This window comes from Rhinichthys klamathensis, unplaced genomic scaffold, assembly GCF_029890125.1.
Source record: "Rhinichthys klamathensis goyatoka isolate OS25496 unplaced genomic scaffold, OSU_Roscu_1.1 h1tg000277l_1, whole genome shotgun sequence".
NCBI classification, from domain to species: Eukaryota; Metazoa; Chordata; class Actinopteri; order Cypriniformes; family Leuciscidae; genus Rhinichthys; species Rhinichthys klamathensis.
In genome coordinates, this window is record NW_026606796.1 from 230578 (window position 1) to 249197 (window position 18620).

The 18620-nt window shown below is 37.3% G+C and overlaps 1 protein-coding gene across 1 annotated transcript; it reads right to left on the reverse strand.

The window, feature by feature from the left end:
* Positions 1–609: 609 nt before the first annotated feature.
* vwa2 (von Willebrand factor A domain containing 2) lies at positions 610–17258 on the reverse strand. The gene is made up of 13 exons (XM_056268868.1): positions 17154–17258; positions 14895–14969; positions 14003–14136; positions 11897–12006; positions 10549–10743; positions 8018–8151; positions 7809–7938; positions 6115–6170; positions 5915–6022; positions 3686–4264; positions 2075–2626; positions 1869–1991; positions 610–965 (listed from the first exon to the last, which is right to left on the reverse strand). Exons 1-13 carry the CDS (start codon positions 17203–17205, stop codon positions 826–828), a joined length of 2388 nt encoding a protein of 795 aa, XP_056124843.1. The 5' UTR covers positions 17206–17258; the 3' UTR covers positions 610–825.
* Between the last annotated feature and the right edge of the window lie 1362 nt (positions 17259–18620).

Sequence of the window (18620 nt, forward strand, 5' to 3'; positions counted from 1 at the left end):
TGCAGAAAACAAAACTGCATTTTTTCCCCCCAGTAGGTGGAACCAAAACAACACTAAAACAATAGAAAGTATTTTGAGTTAGGCAAGGTTCTGGAAAATTTTTTTTTATAGCTTTACAATAGACAAATGCATCACTGTAACTGATAAAAAAATAAATATGGTCAAAAACATAAGCCTCTAACATGAGGCTTTCTGTTACACAAGGATTTTTCATTATGACAGATCACAAGCAAGTCCAAATCTCAGACAGAAGACACGTTCATAAAGGGTCTTCAGTGCTGAATAATCAACACAAACAGCATCAAAACCCCTTAACTCTTTCCCTGCCAGTCACCACCAGCATTTTTGATCATTTTCACAAAATGTTCATGGCCCCAAGAATATTTTGTTGTATGAAAATCTGAGCAAAACATTTTATTCTTGCTTCATGCAATACTTGAATGTGGGTAAGTTTCATAAAAAGCAACAAAAAGCTGAGAAAATTGTGTTTTTGTCAAAGACTACAACGTGCATAAGCAATGCTTTTATCACTCGTTTCTGCTTCTTTTTTGCCTGTTTCTTTAATCTCTTAGAAGATGTGTACTGTATTGGGGAAGCATTGTGTCATAAATGATGGAAATTTCCATTAATGGCAGGGAAAGAGTTAAGATTAACTAAATAAAAAAATCCAAATTTTTAAGGCACAAAACGTATTTACAAAATTCATGTAATAGATACCCGTGGAGTGTCGTCTGGATTGTGTGTTCACCACCAGAGTGAATTGTAGAATGAATGTTAACCCATTGCTGAGCTGGGTCTTTGTGTGTGTAGTGTGCGTTGTTCTCTTCATCTGTGCTGTGTTCGGGACGCGTGTCTCTTGCGGTGCTCCCTATAGCGCTGCAGCAGCTCTTTTTCACTCTTGTGCTGACGGCGCCTCAGGCCTGCAGGTTTAGGGAGATCTCCTCTGCTTGGCGGATCTCTGCTTCCTGAAAAAACAAGTTCACAAAAATACATAAATCAAAACACCTAAATATACCCTGCCAACCAAAATTATGACCCATCCAGCGGGCACAGAAAAATGAACAAAACATTCTGAGCAACATAACATAGCATCACTAACATAACATGTGTGAAGCCATTTTAATTTGTTATAAGATGGGTTAAATAACCAAGATTTGCAGTGCAAAAAAATGATCTTAATCACATTTTTTGTCTTATTTTAAGAATATGCATATCTAAGCATCCTTACGAGGTAAATTTACTTGAGAAAACCATGTTAATATTTGACTTGTTTTCATATTCTGCATCTTCATTCAAGTTTATTTTCCGTACCCCGATGGAAATATATATACATATACCCCATTGGGGTACGAAAAATAAATATATAATTAGTATATATATATATATATATATATGGTATAAACTTAAAGTTTAAAAAAAAGGAATTAAGTTTTATTCAGCAAGGATTAATTTAATGTAAAAAAAAAAACTTTCACACAAATGTTCTTTTGATTTTATTTTCATCATATAATCATGAAAAAAAACAAATCAGCATATTAGAATGATTTCTGAAGGATCATGTGACACTGGAGTAATGATGCTGAAAATGCAGCTGTATATTTACAAAACTAAAACAAGTAATAAAAACACACATATATATATATATATATATACACATATGAATGTGTTTATATATATATATATATATATATATATATATATATATATATATATATATATACGTATATAGGTTTTAATTTAAAAAAAAAAACAGCAAATAAGGTGACTAAAAATTGTGAAAAATACCTACATGTCAACTTCCCATCTCCAGGAAAACAAGAATATCCATTACTAGTACAAAAGACTAATTAGTAGTTACTGGTACTGACGTGTTTCGCAGTGTGGACCCTTCCACCCACGGCATTCACAGCGGTAGCTGCCGTTGAGAAGCACACAGACGCCATCATTCATACAGGGGTTGGGACTGCACAGGTGAACAGGTTTCTTCACGTCTGTAGAAAGCGAGCAACAGTAGAATATAAATCCATCACAGATGAACAAAGGTTTTCAAAGGGGAATATTTGTGCGGTCGTACCTGCACACACCATCTGTACCAGCACATCCTCAGAGTATTTCAGGTCATCATATGAAGGTACAGAGATCATGTGATCCTCAGAGCCGGCGATGCGGATGAGGACCTCTTGCTGTAAGCTCCCGATGCCAATCACAAACACTGACACTCCGCTATCACGGATCTTCTGGGCGGGCACCACTGCATCCTCCACACCCGTCCCATTAGTCAGCACCACCACAGCCTTGTTGACTCCAGGTCGCGCTCCTTTCCCCACCGTCAGGCTCTGGGAGAGCACATGGAGCAGGGCTGAACCTGTAGAGGCCTTCCCACCAAGAAAAGCAGCGTCTCCCACTGCCTTCAGCACAGCAGAGCCCGAGTCATACTTGTCCAGGTCAAAGACCGTGACGGGCCGCCTCCCATAAACCACCAGTCCCACCTGAGCCACATCTCGATTGATGTCAAACTGCACTGAGGTGCTCCGAACAAAGTCTTGAAAGTGGACGAAATTGTCCTTGCCTACAGCACTGGAGGCGTCCAGCACAAAAACAAGGTCCAAAGCTTGACCCAGGCAGCCTAACAAAGACAAAAGGCGTTAGTATAACAGTTTAAAAAAAAACAAAAAAAACATAACCAAACTGAAAGGAATAGTCCAGTTCCCAAAAAAACTTTTTCATTTATCTGTTTTGGAAACCCCAGACAGCAACATGGTGTCGGCTATGTGATCCGACGTGATGTGGCCAGGATCTGCGCCGACACTATGTTGCTGTCTGGGACTGCTAGATTTTTGCTAGACAATTTCATTGTCATATATTAGAGCATAATCACAATGTGACATCCTGACTAGTTTGTATCATGGTTAAAGTCGGCATGTAACAGAAGTTGTGATTTTGTCCATTGGGAATTGATTGGATTGTTGGATCATTGTGGTTTGCTGTTGTAACACAAGGGACATGGACATGGTGATGGAATAAATATGAGAAATGAGATCAATATTTTTGATGCTTTTGCTTTTTCTTCCAAAAGTTTTTCCATTGCCCTGAGAAACTTTGTGTTCCACTCGCAAAAACTTTTTCGTTAGCAAAACTTTTGCATTCCCTGTCAAAACTTTTATCCAAAAGTTTTGCATTCCCCAATAAACTTAGCGTTCCCTCACAAACCTATTGCTTTCACTCACAAAACTTTTGCGTTCTCCCAATTACTAAATTTAGTGTTCAAGCAGGTCAATCTCAGACTTTACTGATTATGAATGAATTATAAACAATCATATTCTTTTGAGATTATTCTTGGACTCTGGAAGTGTATTGCTAATATAGGGGTTATGTTTATTTCTTCATTTTTGTCAGCAGTGTATTTTGATTAAGATTGAAGAATTATCCTAATCATTCACATTTTCATCTTCGTTAGTGTTGAGGAAATAAAATAAAAAAACGCTTTAACGTACAATTTTCATAACTTTGGAAACACATCATCACAGTCTGTGAAAAGAGTCCATTAGATGGAAAATGTAAAGCATCCTCACTAAAGTAAGGAAATAATGACTGACTATTATTTGAGGAGAACTATTCCTTGAGGTGCAACGATCTATGTAAGGACTTTACAGTTGTGTCAATAAAGAATGGTTAAGATCTCTACCCTGGTTGTCGACACTGCAAATTTTGGCTCTTAGTTCCGGGATCTTAGCGGTCAATCTGTCGGGTGACTGGTATGTGATGGTGCGCTGGGGGTTTCCTGTTATGTTGTTTATTTCAGCCCTCATCCCTTCTGGTCCTACACCGATGATGAAGATCTCCCTGTCCCGTGCGTACTTCGCTGGCTCCACCACAGGGTCCGCCGAGGGCGTCCCCGTGAGCAGCACTACCACTCGCGGCAGGTCGTCCTGAACGTCGGCAAACACGGGTGCGCTCTGAAAGCCATTGCGTGTGATGTAGCGAAGAGCGTTTCCAGCCTTGGCCTGGCCACCACGATACTGCAGGCGCTCAACGGCCTGGATCAGCTTCGCCGGGTCTCTGTGCTCCCCAATTTTGGCTTCGATCTTCACGTCGCTGCTATACTGGGCCAACCCCATCTTTACAGGGGTGTCAGAGCTCAGTACAGCCTGCATGAAACGCTTTAAGAAGGACTTGAAGCGCAAGAAACCCTCCAGAGTAAGAGAAGAGGAGCCCTCGACCAGGAAGAGCACATCCACAGAGCAGTCGAAACTCAGAACGGGAGCTGGAAAAAGAGGAGACGGTTAAGAGCCGCTTTGATTGACACTTTAAGATTCCATTTTCAGATCTAAAGAACACCACTTCTGCATTATCTTGTGTTTATTTTAGACTTTAGTTAGGCTCATGTGAGACTCTTCTTTACCCATTAGCACATGCAAAAATGCATTTATGAGAGCATAAACAAACAAAAAGATCCATCTTTCACTCTGCAGGTTAAGTGGGGTCATGTGATCTAACCCCTGCCTGTGATGTCATTCACACTGACTGACAGCAGGAGGTTGTGCGTGTGTCATCATGTTGTGATTGGCCGGAGGATTCTATGTCAGTGTTACAATGGAACTCATGGAGACTGATAACAGATTCTTGGAATCTCGTTTAGGAAACTATACCAGCCCCATCTAGAAAACCCTCACTAAAACATTTATTCAGCTCTCGTTGTCTGAGTAGAGCGGCTAACATACAGTAATCATCATCTTTAACATCTTCCGTTTGTCCAGTTGCCCTCTGTTGGGTGTTTCAGGTCTATTGCATCACGTACTAATAGTTTTAAGAACAGTTTTTACCCAAGAGCCATCAGAGAACTGAACAACACTGCTAAACACTATGTGTCAATGTTTGATGACACCTCGAATGGTCATGATTCAAATGCACTAATTATAATTAGAGTTAGGGCCACTTTGTGATAACAATGTGCAATATCTTTACATGAAACTGTCAAGTTTCGGTATTATAGTGTGTCATATTTATTTTGTCATAATTATTGCTGTTGTGTTGTCATGTGTGGACGCACCGTAAGGTTTGCTAATTAACTTCAATGTATTATGCAATGACAATAAAAGGGAATTGAATTGAACACTAATTTCTTTAATGTTCTTTTTTGCTAATGTTTAATTGTTTTTGGAGACTGCTGTGTCATTGTTTAATCATGGCACTATTGTTGCGATATTATTCATTTCAGATTTATCTCACCCTAAATAGTATATAAAAACAAAACAAATGTGGTTGTTCATTTTACAGCTGTTGGCCTGCAACAGCGATCACACACAATGTATATTAAAGATATTATTTGAATGTTATTATTACCGTAAATGTGTTTAATTTTTTTATATTTTGTAAAACAATATTATTACTATGTTATTATTATTATTATTATTATTATTAATTATTACAATATTATTATTTTTATTTTTTTAGTGACTGCTTTTGTTGTGTATGTTGATGCTTTGGCAATAAAAATATTCATAATAATTTTATTTATGTATTTATTCATTCACTGCTTTTGTTGTGTACATTGATTATTTGGCAATATTGTATCTATATCAATATATTGGTATGTATATACGAAATAAATTTGAAGGTTGCATTTCACGGCACAAGGCAACAAATTTAGATGGAAACAGAGTGATATTATTAGCTCATAATTAGAGTGTCCCTTTCATCTGAAGGACATAAGACCTCTGAGGTATAGTTCAGTCATGACCTAGCCCGAAAGCTGACCCCCACTGTAACCTGAAACCATGAGCTGTTTGTGACAACTCCCACACACGCATACAATCCACTCAAACCCACCAAAACAAAACACACACAGTGAGACAGGCACAGCCCGTTACTCGCTGAGGAGTGTGGGAAGAAAGGCACATGAATGTGAACTCACCACAATTGGGGTCACTGCCGTAGCCTGTGGGACACTCGCAGCGGTATTTCTCCAGTCCCTCAGATATACACGTCCCCCCGTTCTGACAGGGCTGAGAGTCACATGGTTCTGAAGGGAGAGGGAATCATTTCTATTAATCAAATTCTAATGATCATGGAATTAAATATTCATTATTAATTATTCTGATTCTTGGGTCTTACCTGGACAGACAGTTCGTTGACAGACAACGGGGTGCTGCCTGTAAACTTTGCTATACCTGTAAAACAATGTAAACCTGTAAAACAATCCACTTTCACTCCACACATCACTGAACTCCTTTAAGTTTCACCTCAGGCCATTAAACCTCAAAATGAATAATAATAATAAACTATATTATTAATATTCATTTATTTATTTATTACTATCTGTTTATTTGACCTTAAATCATCATAATAATAACGCTATATTATTTTTTTGGTCAAGGTTTCTGGAAGACAATGAAACCAGTTTCACATTTCTGTTAAAGTAACACCAAGGAACTTTTCCTCTGCGGTCGCCCTACAGGTTGGAAGCGGAATTGTCCATTACCGCTGTCGTAAATAATTTAGCCTTCCACATATACTGTCGCACGCGCACGCTCGCTGTTTATCCAGCACTGGCTTTGGAATCAACAATGGCAGACATCCCAACCTGCAAGAAGTCATTTCAGGGAGGTATATCTTGGTGAGTGGATTGCTGACGGGGGGTGGGGTGGGGGGGGGGGGGGGGGGGGGCGACGGGTGACGGGTGGTGGGTTGACTAGCTTTCATGAGGCACACTCGCAAGGTCTCTCGCTCTCTCCCTCTCTGCCGTCCTCGCGCTATGTATGTTAAGCGCGCAGTATGTTTTGTCTCGCATGCGCGCTCTAGATTCCGGGAGATTTGAACTAATCTTCGGGCATCAGGGAGATGCTATCAATATGCGGGAGACTCCCGGGAGACTTGGGATGTCTGCAATGGCCACAGGCAATTTGAGGAAGTGGTGGGGGAAGTGACGTATACCGTAAAGCAGTCGAATTTTGTAGTTCTTTTTGTGCACGGATTCCTACCTGAAACCCGAAGTTACATAGTGCCAGTAAAAGCGATACAGACCACGTCAGGCTATAGCAGACGTGTCATTTAACTTATTTTAAGTCGATGTACCATCACAAGGGTCTTGGAAATATATTATGAAGGTTGAAAAACTACTTAGTGTTACTTTAATGAACTCCTTTATGTTCCACCTCAGGCCATGAAACCTCAAAATGATTAATAATAATCATAATATTTATTTTATATATACAGTATATATTATATTTATATATGTATTAGTGCTGTTAAATCGACTAATTGCATCTAATATAAAAGTTTTTGTTTACATAATAAAGGTGTGTGTATATATATATTTATATTATATATGTGTGTGTGTGTGTGTGTGCGTGTATGTATACACGCACACACAGACATGTATAATATATAGACATCTAATAATATATATACACACACACACATTAATTTATTATGTAAACTAAGACTTTTATGTTAAATGAAATCGTGATTAATCGATTTATAATATATTGTCAAGGTTTCTGTAAGACAACCAGTTTCATTCCATACATTTCTGTTAATGATCTGCTTTATGTTTCACCTCAGGCCATGAAACCTCAATATGAGCCTGCGATGCTTCGAAAGAACAAAAACACACACAATATGATACAATACAAACATAATCTCAGACCTGAGGCATCTCTGTGACTGTATAATGGTGAGAAAGACAGTACATTAAGGTCATTTTGACTCGCCATAGGTATGTGTCATGGAATGAAGTGTTTTTTAGACTTTAGAATAGCCAAAAGCATCTCAAGAGCCATGCGTTTTGTTCAATCCATGTCATTTACCTGTAATGAGGGCAGAGGGATGTGTATGGTGAGTATCCCTTGGACCCTTTCCAGCACATGAAGTTTCCCTGAAGCTCTTTTACCGTCTCCAGGGTTTTCTGCACACACGGGTAAGACTCCACCTTACACCCTGCAGATATCACAGTGCAGGAAACATCACTTGCTGTTCATAAAGGCGCTGTTGATTGAGTCACAGGTGAGTTTTTTACCTGAAGGAACGGCAGTGCAGACGGAGGAGGTGGTGAGGCTGGTGAATAATCCATTAACAGCATCACTGAAGTGCTCCGCGAAGAACACATGAGCATCCGATGGGCTGCTCGCCAGTTCATGGAGCTCTTCCCACCTTACAAGAGAAAGACATTTTTCTTTAAAGCTCTAAACAAAAATAAAAGATAAACATTCGCTTTGGCTAAGTTTTCTGAAGGGTTATAATGGAACATATCTTTTTTTATTGATATCTGCCAGGCAGTATGAACATTTATTATACATTATATATAAAAAAAATCATTTTTTTTATGTTGTGGAAAGAAGTGTCTTATGCTCTCACTACACTTATTTGATCAAAAAATACAGTAAAACAGTAATATTGTGAAATATTATTACAATTTAAAATAACTGTTTTCCATTTGAATGTTTTAAAATTGTAATTAATTTCTTTGACGGCAAAGCTGAATTTTCAGCATCATTACTCCAGTCTTCAGTGTCACATGATCCTTCAGAAGTTATTCTAATATGCTGATTTGGTGCTCAAAAAAACATTTCATAGTATTATCAATGTTAAAAATATTTGTGCTTCATATTTTTTGAGGATTTTGTGGATTTTTTTCAGGATTCTTTGAGAGAATAGAAAGCTCAAAAGAACAGCATTTATTTGAAATATAAATCTTTTGTAACATTATAAATGTATTTACTGTCACTTTTGATCACCTACTTGCTGAATATTTTTCAGTCACTTTTGATCACCTACTTGCTGAATAAAAGTATTAATTTCTAAAAAAAAAAAAAAAAATCTTGCAGACCTCAAACTTTTAAACCGTAGCGTAGGTCACACAGTCAATTCCAGATTTATGTTACACATGGTGAAATAAAATACATTTTGAGCAGACAGAGCATATAGTGCTGCAAGAGCTCTGAGGGGTTTCATTCATCCAAACGTCACAGTAATCCACCCAAACACAACACTGATAGACTCCCAGCTGTTAGAAATGCCAGTTAAGGTGAGTTTATCCACTGAGATTCTCTCTTCCTCCTGCACCTGTTGGGAAGCTGTCATAAAGCCTCAAAGTAAAGACAGAACAGAGGAATTACACTATCTGCAGCCTAACCAACAGTAACACCACACATCCAGGCTGTCAGCAGCCTTTTGGTGTGAAATAACACACCTGTCAGTGTGTCTGAGAGCTGTCAGCACATCAGTTCACTGACTAATAGAGCTGAAAACATTTCAAATATGAACGCACCTGTCCCTGCAAAATGTTTCAAAACAATCACTAAAAAGCACAGAAAATATATTTTCATTTTATGAAATTTCTTTAAAAAAAAATTTAAATTCCTATAGTATTCTTCACCGTACATTGAAGTGCCATGCAAAGGAAAATACTACGGTACATCAATATGGTAATCTCTCAGCGCCATGGTATATATTAAAGTACCACAATATTACTTTCTGATGCAATACTGTACAGTGTTACTGACAGAGTGTATTACCAAGGACACAAAATAAATATAAAGTGATAAAACAACTTACCCAAATAAAAAATATTTAAAAAAGACCAGCTGGTTTTTTTTTTTTTTTTTTGACATTATTTTCATGAAAAGTCCATAATACATAACCATAATACATCTGGAGTTTTTTGTTTTGTAATTTACAATATTTTTATATTTTATATTGATTCTTATTAGAGTAATATTATGTTTTTGTTGTATTTTGTGTTGTGTTTTTTTTTTTTTAATTGGCATAAAATGAAGGCAGTACGACAAATAACATATAATACAATTATTACAATTAAATTAATATAATAATAATAATTAATAAATACAATTTAAATAAAAGTAATTAATACATTTAAAACAATATACAATCATTATTTTTCACGGAATTAAAAATTAGATACTCAAATTATATACATAATTCTATATTAATTAGTGCTGTCAATTCAATTTATCGCAATAAACATACAATTTTGTGTGTATAACTTATATGTTAATCGCGATAACTAAATTTGACGACACTAATTAATGTAGAATTATGTACATAATATTTTGAGTATCTCTTTTTTTATTTCTGTATATTTGTGTGTGTATGTGTGTGTGTACTGTTTACATATATAAACTGTACATATATACATACACACACATATATTAGATATTTACAAACTTTTATGTTTGATGTGATTTATTGCGATTACCGGTAGTCAATTTGACAGCACTAATAAGTCTTTTTTTGTATTAAAATTCAAATGAGATACTGTAGTCCAATTTTTGCAGTAGGCTATGGTAAATGAAAATATGGTGAGAAGATGCTTAAATGTCATGAAAATAATGTCACAATTGAAAAATATCTTCTTGGTCCTAAAAATAGGCTTTTTTTTTTCTTTTTTCTTTTTTTTCTTTTTTTTTTTTTTAGTGGGGGGTTGGAATATTACCTGGACATGTTTCTGAGAGGTTCTGTCGAAGCGGGTAATTAGAGATGTGAAGGTTTTATTCAGTGATTGAAGTCAGTGGAAATGTTGTGTGTTACCTTGGGTAACGGATCCCCACGGCAAACAGAGTCACTCCAGACAGCTTGAGCTCCGAGGCAGCCAGCTGCACTGCCCCCTGGGACTTTCCGTCAGATAAGAGGATCACGATGCGTTGCCCAGTGGAATTGCGTCCGCCGGAAAACCCCTTCCTCAAAACGAACTTCAGAGCCAGACCTGTCTGTGTGCTTCCACCTCTGAAGGAGAGAAAGAATTACTTTAAACATTTCACATTTTTAAGACATAAAACTGAGAGTTTAGAAATATCAAAATTACTACTGTGACGTGATATTCCAGTCTTTATTATGAGCTTTCTGGCTTGTCACACCTCAACTGTGGAAAACAGTAACTCAGAAACCCAGCAACACAGTCAACATTACACTGCACAATAAAGAGGACAGTCTGGTTTTTCTTTGTGAGTTTTCCTTCACTGCCTCTGCTCTAATCTCATTAATGTAACTACAGCGGCCCCTCAGAAGTCCACAGAAGCCTTTAGTTCCCTTCAGTCCACTGTGTCCTTAAAGCACCCTGCATGATGAAACCTAAACCAGATACAGCACTCTCAGCTTCACACAGGCTACATCTTCATCTTTGGGTTGATTTAAACTCTGCTTGCCTTCTTTCCAGTGTTAAAACTGTACATTCTCTGTACTTCATAAATTAACACTTGATACATAAATTGGAGTTAATGGTAAACTAGCCAGTTGATTAAGAAACTGATGTAGGAATTGCAACCAAATCACAATATAAGAATGATTATATATAAAATACAGTTTCACAAGTAACTTTTTAAACAATGGTATAACAGCTATATTTTTCAATGTCAACTACTGACAATGCTTCTTTATACAGTGCTGAAATACATGATCTCCTCCATCCTGCAGGGATATTGACTAATGTCAGTGGCGACACAGGCATGTGCACAGCTGGGCTTCTCTCCATCATCTTTGCTCACAGTTGTTCAGCTAGACAGACGAGTGGTGAAATTTTCATGGAGTATGAATCTGAAACGGTAATTTCACAGCTTGTCTAGGGAGATGTGGTATGTCCTGACTGGGTGATAAGGTTTAGGCCAGCTGTGTGCTCTAAGTGTAATTCAGCTACTAGTCATTACAGAACCCTGCACAGCCTTCACTACAAAAAAACATTAATTCAACCTCATAAAGTCATCCATCATGACACAGCGCACTCCGACACACATGCACACACATGTTGAGAGTGTATTGTAAACACAAGTCCCCATGGCTGTGTCGACAAAGTTTCAAAGATGTAAAATGGAGTGAGATATTTCTCATCCTCCACAGGAAGTGCTGAGCCCTGATAGACACACAATAACACTAATCTCTGTACCTATAGTGGATTTTCTTCATCTTTTTCTTCAGCTCGTCCTTGCTCTTGTAGGAGTCTAGACTGATTTCCAGTTTGGGCGTGGAACCAAACTGAACCACGCCAACTTTCACCTGCCCAAAATAGAGAACATTTAAACACCATAAACATGAAGAGGAAACTAACATAATTATTCAACATAATGCCACAATTTGAGAGACTGCATGCAAGAATTAAAAGAATAGGTCACCCAATAATGAAGTTCTGTCATTACCCTAATGTTAAGGAAGCTTGTTTCCGTATGAAAAAAAAAAAGAATTGCGAATATTACAGACTTTTTTTTCCTCACAAATGCAAGTTTATATATCACAATTCTGACTTATTTTTTCCTGAGTTCATATATCACAACTCTTACTTTATAACTCACAATTGCGAGTTTATATCTTATATACATCTCATAATTGTGAGATAAAAACTTGCAATTTTGAGAAATAAGTTAGCTGACCATTGACTTTTCAGTTTAAATCTTTTAATTCTGAGATTTTGTGAGATATAAACTCGAAACTGCTAAGGAAAAAAGGTCAGAATTGTGAGATTGCAATTACCTTTTTAATTTTTTTATTCCGTCGTGAAAACAAGCTTTCATATCACGTCGTTCCAATCCTGTATTCTGATATTTTTGTAGTGACAATGGCTGTCATATATCAAAACACAATAAGCACCATAAAGATAGTTTATTTGACTTGTATGCTATATTCCTTTACATCTTCTGAAGTCAAATGATGTCTTTATGTGACAAAAAAAGACCAACTGTTCACTATAATCAGTCATTATTCACTGATAATCTTGCCTTGTCACAGTTGGTTACTGCATGGTTACTTGAATACCCCATATCACAATAAACTTTCAGGTAACGCTTTAGATTACAGCCCGGAAAGTACTGTGTAATTAAGAGGAATTTACAGAGTAACTTTCGGTAATTATAGTGTACCTATAACGTACTTACATATAAGTATAAGGGAACAATATGTAAAGTTTGGGGAATAAAGGGGTAACAACCAGGAGAATTAAAATATTATAAATATTATAAATATTTATACTGTAAGTATTATAGAACTAAGGGGTTATTATTCTACTATTATGATACAACAATCTTACATTTGGGAGCAATTTAGCGAGAACATACCTGCGTACCTTTTTGTAATAATTGTGTACCAATTATACATACTGTATAGGCTTTTTTTAAATGACAGGGTACATATCTATGCATTTATACTTGTGTTTTTTTTTATAGCAAAAGTGCAGATGTTCAAAATACTGGGAAATATATCTTGTTTCATGTGGTTACAGGGTAAGTGGTGCTTGTATAATAAATAAAGGTTTCCGAGTCAGTGATATAAGATTGTGTATGCATTTTTATTGTACTTACCCTGTAACTACATGGAGCAAGAGGGTAACAAGCACCACTTTAATTTACAGCCCACAATGTTACACTTACCCTGTAACTACATGGAACAAGGGGGTAACAAGCTACATGAAACAAGAGTATCTTTCCACAATATTTAAGTAAAAGTTGCAATATTTTTCGTTTTCAGTGCACTTTTGTTAAAAATATTACTTTATAAATGTATAGATGTACCCTGTAATTTTTAAAAAGCCTATACAGCATGTATTGGTTCACCATTATTTCAAAATGGTAAGCAGTGTATGTTCTTGCTAAATTGCTCCCAAATGTAAGATTGTTATATCATAATAGTGGAATAATAACCCCTTAGTTAATACTAATACAGTATTATCTAAGTATTAACTTAGATAATACTTACAGTATACATATTTTTTTAATTCTCCTGGTTGTTACCCCTTTATTGCCCAAACTTTACATATTGTTCCCTTATACTTATATTGTAAGTACGTTATAGGTACACAATAATTACTGAAGGTTACGCTGTAAAATTGCTTTAATTACGCACTTTCCGGGCTGTAATCTAAAGCGTTACCAACTTTCATTATGTCAAGAGCTGCATTGTAAATGAAACGACATTGAAACAACATATGAGTGAGTAAATAATGACTATTCTTTACTTTTGGGTGTTACTTTTAATCTGACATTGATTTCTATGCAAATCTGACCTTGTCTGGGCTGACATCAAGAGCCTCACACAGCTTCAACATGTAGTGCCGGGATCGTTCGAATCCTCCTTTCCCAACGCTGTAGGAGCTGTCCATCACAAAGAGAATATCCACTGCTGCAGAGCACTGCATCACTGACCACACACAGAAGAAAACACAAAGCTTACCATCTGGATTCCATCTTTAGCTACTCAACGGTCACTAATGAATTAGTGCGCAAAAAGTCAAGACTGATTAACCCAATGGCACATTAAAAAAAAACACAGTGGTGATGCAAAACAGCAACCCTTCGACATTCACATAAACACTAGCCTATATTTGACACATTTAAGGAGCTCAAAGGTCACCTGTGGCATGTTCTAGCAGAGATAAATACTCACAAACACATTACAGCAAGTTTGTGCTAGTCAACCGGCTAAATTATAATCCATGTAGCTGTCATGTTAGAACCCGCCGCCTGTCATAAAGAAGGCGATTAGACAGAGACGGCATGCCGCTGTCTGCACCAGCACACAAACACATTAACCTAGCTATACAAATGCACACATAGCACAGACTTGCATTGTTTTTATGCTACTTATAATTTCTAAAGACAGGATTTAGCTAACTTCTGGGGGCAATTTTGGCCCTAAACTATGGCTAAGTAAATACACTAACTCTCACAGGCTTTCTGTGTCTATGTGTAGTCATCCTTTCAAACTTTTAATATGAAACTAAACCCTCTCTTTACAAGTAAACACAGGTTTTTGACTCCCTTGCACATTTATATGTAGACACTTTGGCATTAGATCAGTGGTTTTAAACAGTTCCTCTGCACTATAGTGCTGCTTTGTAATTGTCTGAGGAGTTGTCACCTGATTTTCTGACTGAGAAAGAAAATTTCAACACTCACTTTCTCCAGCAGCGTTGATTTTCATAATGGTTTCAAGATCTGTTTGCATCTCCTGTACAGAGAAAATGGACCAAACTATAAAGAAAGAGATACTGTAGTTAGCAGTTAATAGGCATTAGACAGAGATGTAAAAATTAATCATTTCAATTTCAATTTCAAATGTTCTATTTTAAATATAGAAATAGAATTTTAAAATGAAAGCTTGTAAACTAATAAAAAAGGGTAATTTTTCACCCAAAAATCAAAAGAAAGAAGATCAATTTTTAGGATTGTTAAATCTATTTTAAAACAATTAAGCACCACCACCAAACCTTGTAAATCTAACGGGGAAAAAAAAGTGCCATCACTGTAACAGGGAAAAATATTATGATATATTACTTAAATTAGTTTTTATACATCAATGTACACTGCACACATTCACACCCCAACTGTCTTATCCAGTTACTTATTATTAGAAACATACGTTTTCAAAAATAAACATAACTGCTTCGAAATTTGCGTTTTCGGTACGGGTGTGTGAAATTTACTTTGTAGAACAAAACATTAAAGTATCATCAAGTTATGTTTTCCACAGACCTTATTTTACTCATAAATTGAAGAAAAAAAACATTATAGGAAAATCTTGGCGAATTAGTCTTCGGGCTTCTGATGTCATACCTGCACCACTCTATTGTCTTGAACATAATGCAACTACAATATAATGCAAAAAATCTCAATGGTCATAAAAAATATTTCAGGTGTAATGTGACTTAGACATGTATTTAGTGACACTCACCCAGGTACTCCCTCAGGCACTGTCAAAGTCAACAACAGGTTGCACAAATGAGTCATTCGAGCATGACTCCAGATAGCTGATCTGACCCCTGCCCCCAAGACACAGCTCCGTATGGAACTCCCAAAACATCCTTCAGAGAGGAATAATTTAGAGCGATCGGCATTCCAGCAACGCCCACTGGACGTGAAGAGAACGGTCAGGCTGTCCTAGCCCATGTTTCCCGCTCGAGTGAGCAGGGTTCAGAGCGACATGCTCTCTCATGCATACAATCAATGATTGAGTTGCAGGGGCCATGAGAACAGCCCAGGGCAGTGAAGACCCTGTGTAACGCTCCTGTGGAGTGGAGTGCGCTTGAGAATCACACACTTTAATCATGTGCTTTTGTCCCCTAACACTCATGCCATCATGTGGAGGGCTGCTCTCAGCACCTCGCCATGGAAACAGACCTCGGCCTAAGAAACCTGCAGGACCCCCCCCCCCCCCCCCCCCCCCCCCCCCGAGTAGATGAGGGGCTGGGGGGCGTCAGAATGTTAACGGTTTAATTCCACCGATGGTGAAGATAAATACCGATATGTGTCATTCTGAATCACTGCAATTCTCACAAGAATTCCAAAAGAGCAAACTGATACCTCAGAACCTTTGTAAATAAAATTAAAAACTTTATGAAAATAGTAGCCAAAGTAAATTTTAACACCTACACTATATACATGATAACTACACTTTAATTACAACCTCTTTACAAAGCATGCATTACACTGCGACAGGTTCAATAAATGATCTGAGCTGCGGTGTGATGAACCATGAAGCTTAATGATTTTGTTTGAATATGTACTATATATGCATTTTTACATCTAAAGAAGAAAGGATTGGTAATACTGGAAAGGGGATGTTATTTTCATATGATAGACGACCAGCATCAATGACGTACGGCTCTGAACAAGTCAACTTGTACTAGGTCACGGTGAATCTCCCCTCAAACCCTGCGGTGATCCCTTCTGACAGGCTGTGGAACCAAGAGACATTTTATCGCCTGATTTGAGCGGTCTGAAGGACTAGTTTAAATCCCTCCTCAGATTTATGGCATATGTTCAGGAACGTAATGGGAAAATATTTCAGGAGCACGGGAAGATATCTCAATCCAGAACTCCACACTCCAACAAATAGAGGAATTTTGTGGAGGCCTCAGCAGGACAGCCAATAAAGAATAACAATTATGTAAAGTAAATATTTTGAACAGATTTGGATCTCTTGAAGCTTTTGCTGGCAGGGCAAATGATGTAAAAGTTAACGCACTTGTTGAGAAAATAAACATCTGGCTGAAATTCCTTGTTGAGGGCTATAATGAATTATTCTTTTCAGATACTAAGTTACTAACAACAACACATTTCTAAAGCACAATGAAAGATATGCATCTAAAATCAACAAACAATATTTAAATCTCTAAAAAAAAATTAAAAATAAAGTGCTCCGCCACTTTCTCTTACCTTGGCCAAACAGGAGCATGAGAAGGAGATGCAGCCGACTTCTAGAGGACATTTTGCATTCAGCCCTGAAATGTGAATAAAAAGATTAAAAAGTCTAGCAGGAAGTCTTTGAAGAGGCCAACTACTGAGTAACTGTACCCAAAAAAAGGCTTTGAGAATTCTAACAAAGAAAAAGCAGCAGTGAGAGAGACTATCTGGGAAAACAAAATCGGGAGAGAACGATATCTTGGAATTTCACTCATGAGATGGTGGGCTTGAGGTTAGTGGGACAGCAATTTTTATTGACCCTCAGGGGCACTAGTTGGACAAGCTAGGAACATGGGATGGGAAAGATCCAGGCTGTCTGAGGGCTAGTTTGTGATCAAACCCAACCAACTAATGGCAGAGGGACTCGGGTAGCATGAAGTCTGCAAAGAGAGTCTGTACCTTTATGCATCATAAAATGACTGACAGCAGTCAAGCCCTGCACTACAATTCAAAGGACCCATGGTAAAATATATATGGGTGGGCCACCTCTCCCCTGAGCCCAATGAGGAGGCATTACTGGGCCCCAAACAATGTTCCTAGTAGTCCCCCTGATCACAGGCAAGCTCAAGTCTAAGCCAGTCAAACTGTCGTCACATCAGACTAATCATTTACCCGTCTGTGTTTTGAGAAAAGAGGAGGGACAGCCCAGTGATGTGTGGAGAAAACAGAATGATACTGTTCATCTCAGATGAAGTCTCCCTGCAGCCACAAAATACTCCTGTGCCACATTCCCAGAGCTTAAGGTCAAAGTTCACATCTTTAAGAGCCCATCTTTATTATTAAATTAAACATGTTGACAAATGCCAGCTGGCTGCACCAGACAGGAGAATCATTCTTCACCGCCACGAGTCACTGGATTTAATCTCAACGCCTACCTGTTCTGCTCTGCAATCAAAGCCAAAACACATCCAAAACCAACACTGGGAAATACAAGAACTGGCTCATGTTCAGACTACTAGAATTAGCTACTTATTTCCAAATGCATTATGCATTAACCACAGGATGACATTGTTTTTTGTTTAAAAGAAGTCATTTAATACTGTTATTCAGCAAGGACACATTAAATTGGTCAAAAGTGAAAGTAATGACATCTATAAAAATACACAAGATTTTTTTTTTTCAATTTAATGCTGTTCTTTTGAACTTTCTATTAATAAAAGAACCCTGAAAAAATATTAAAAACTGCACAACTATATTCAAAATTCAGAATAATAATAAATGTTTCTTGAGCACCAGATCAGCATTATTAGAATGATTTCGGAAGGATCATGTGACACTGAAGACTGGAGTAACGATGCTGAAAATTTTAAAACATATTCAAATAGACGGTTATTTTAAATAATATTTCACAAGATTACTGTTTTACTGTATTTTTGACCGAATAAATGCAGCCTTGGTGAGCATAAGAAACTTCTCACAAAAACATTTAAAAATCGTTTG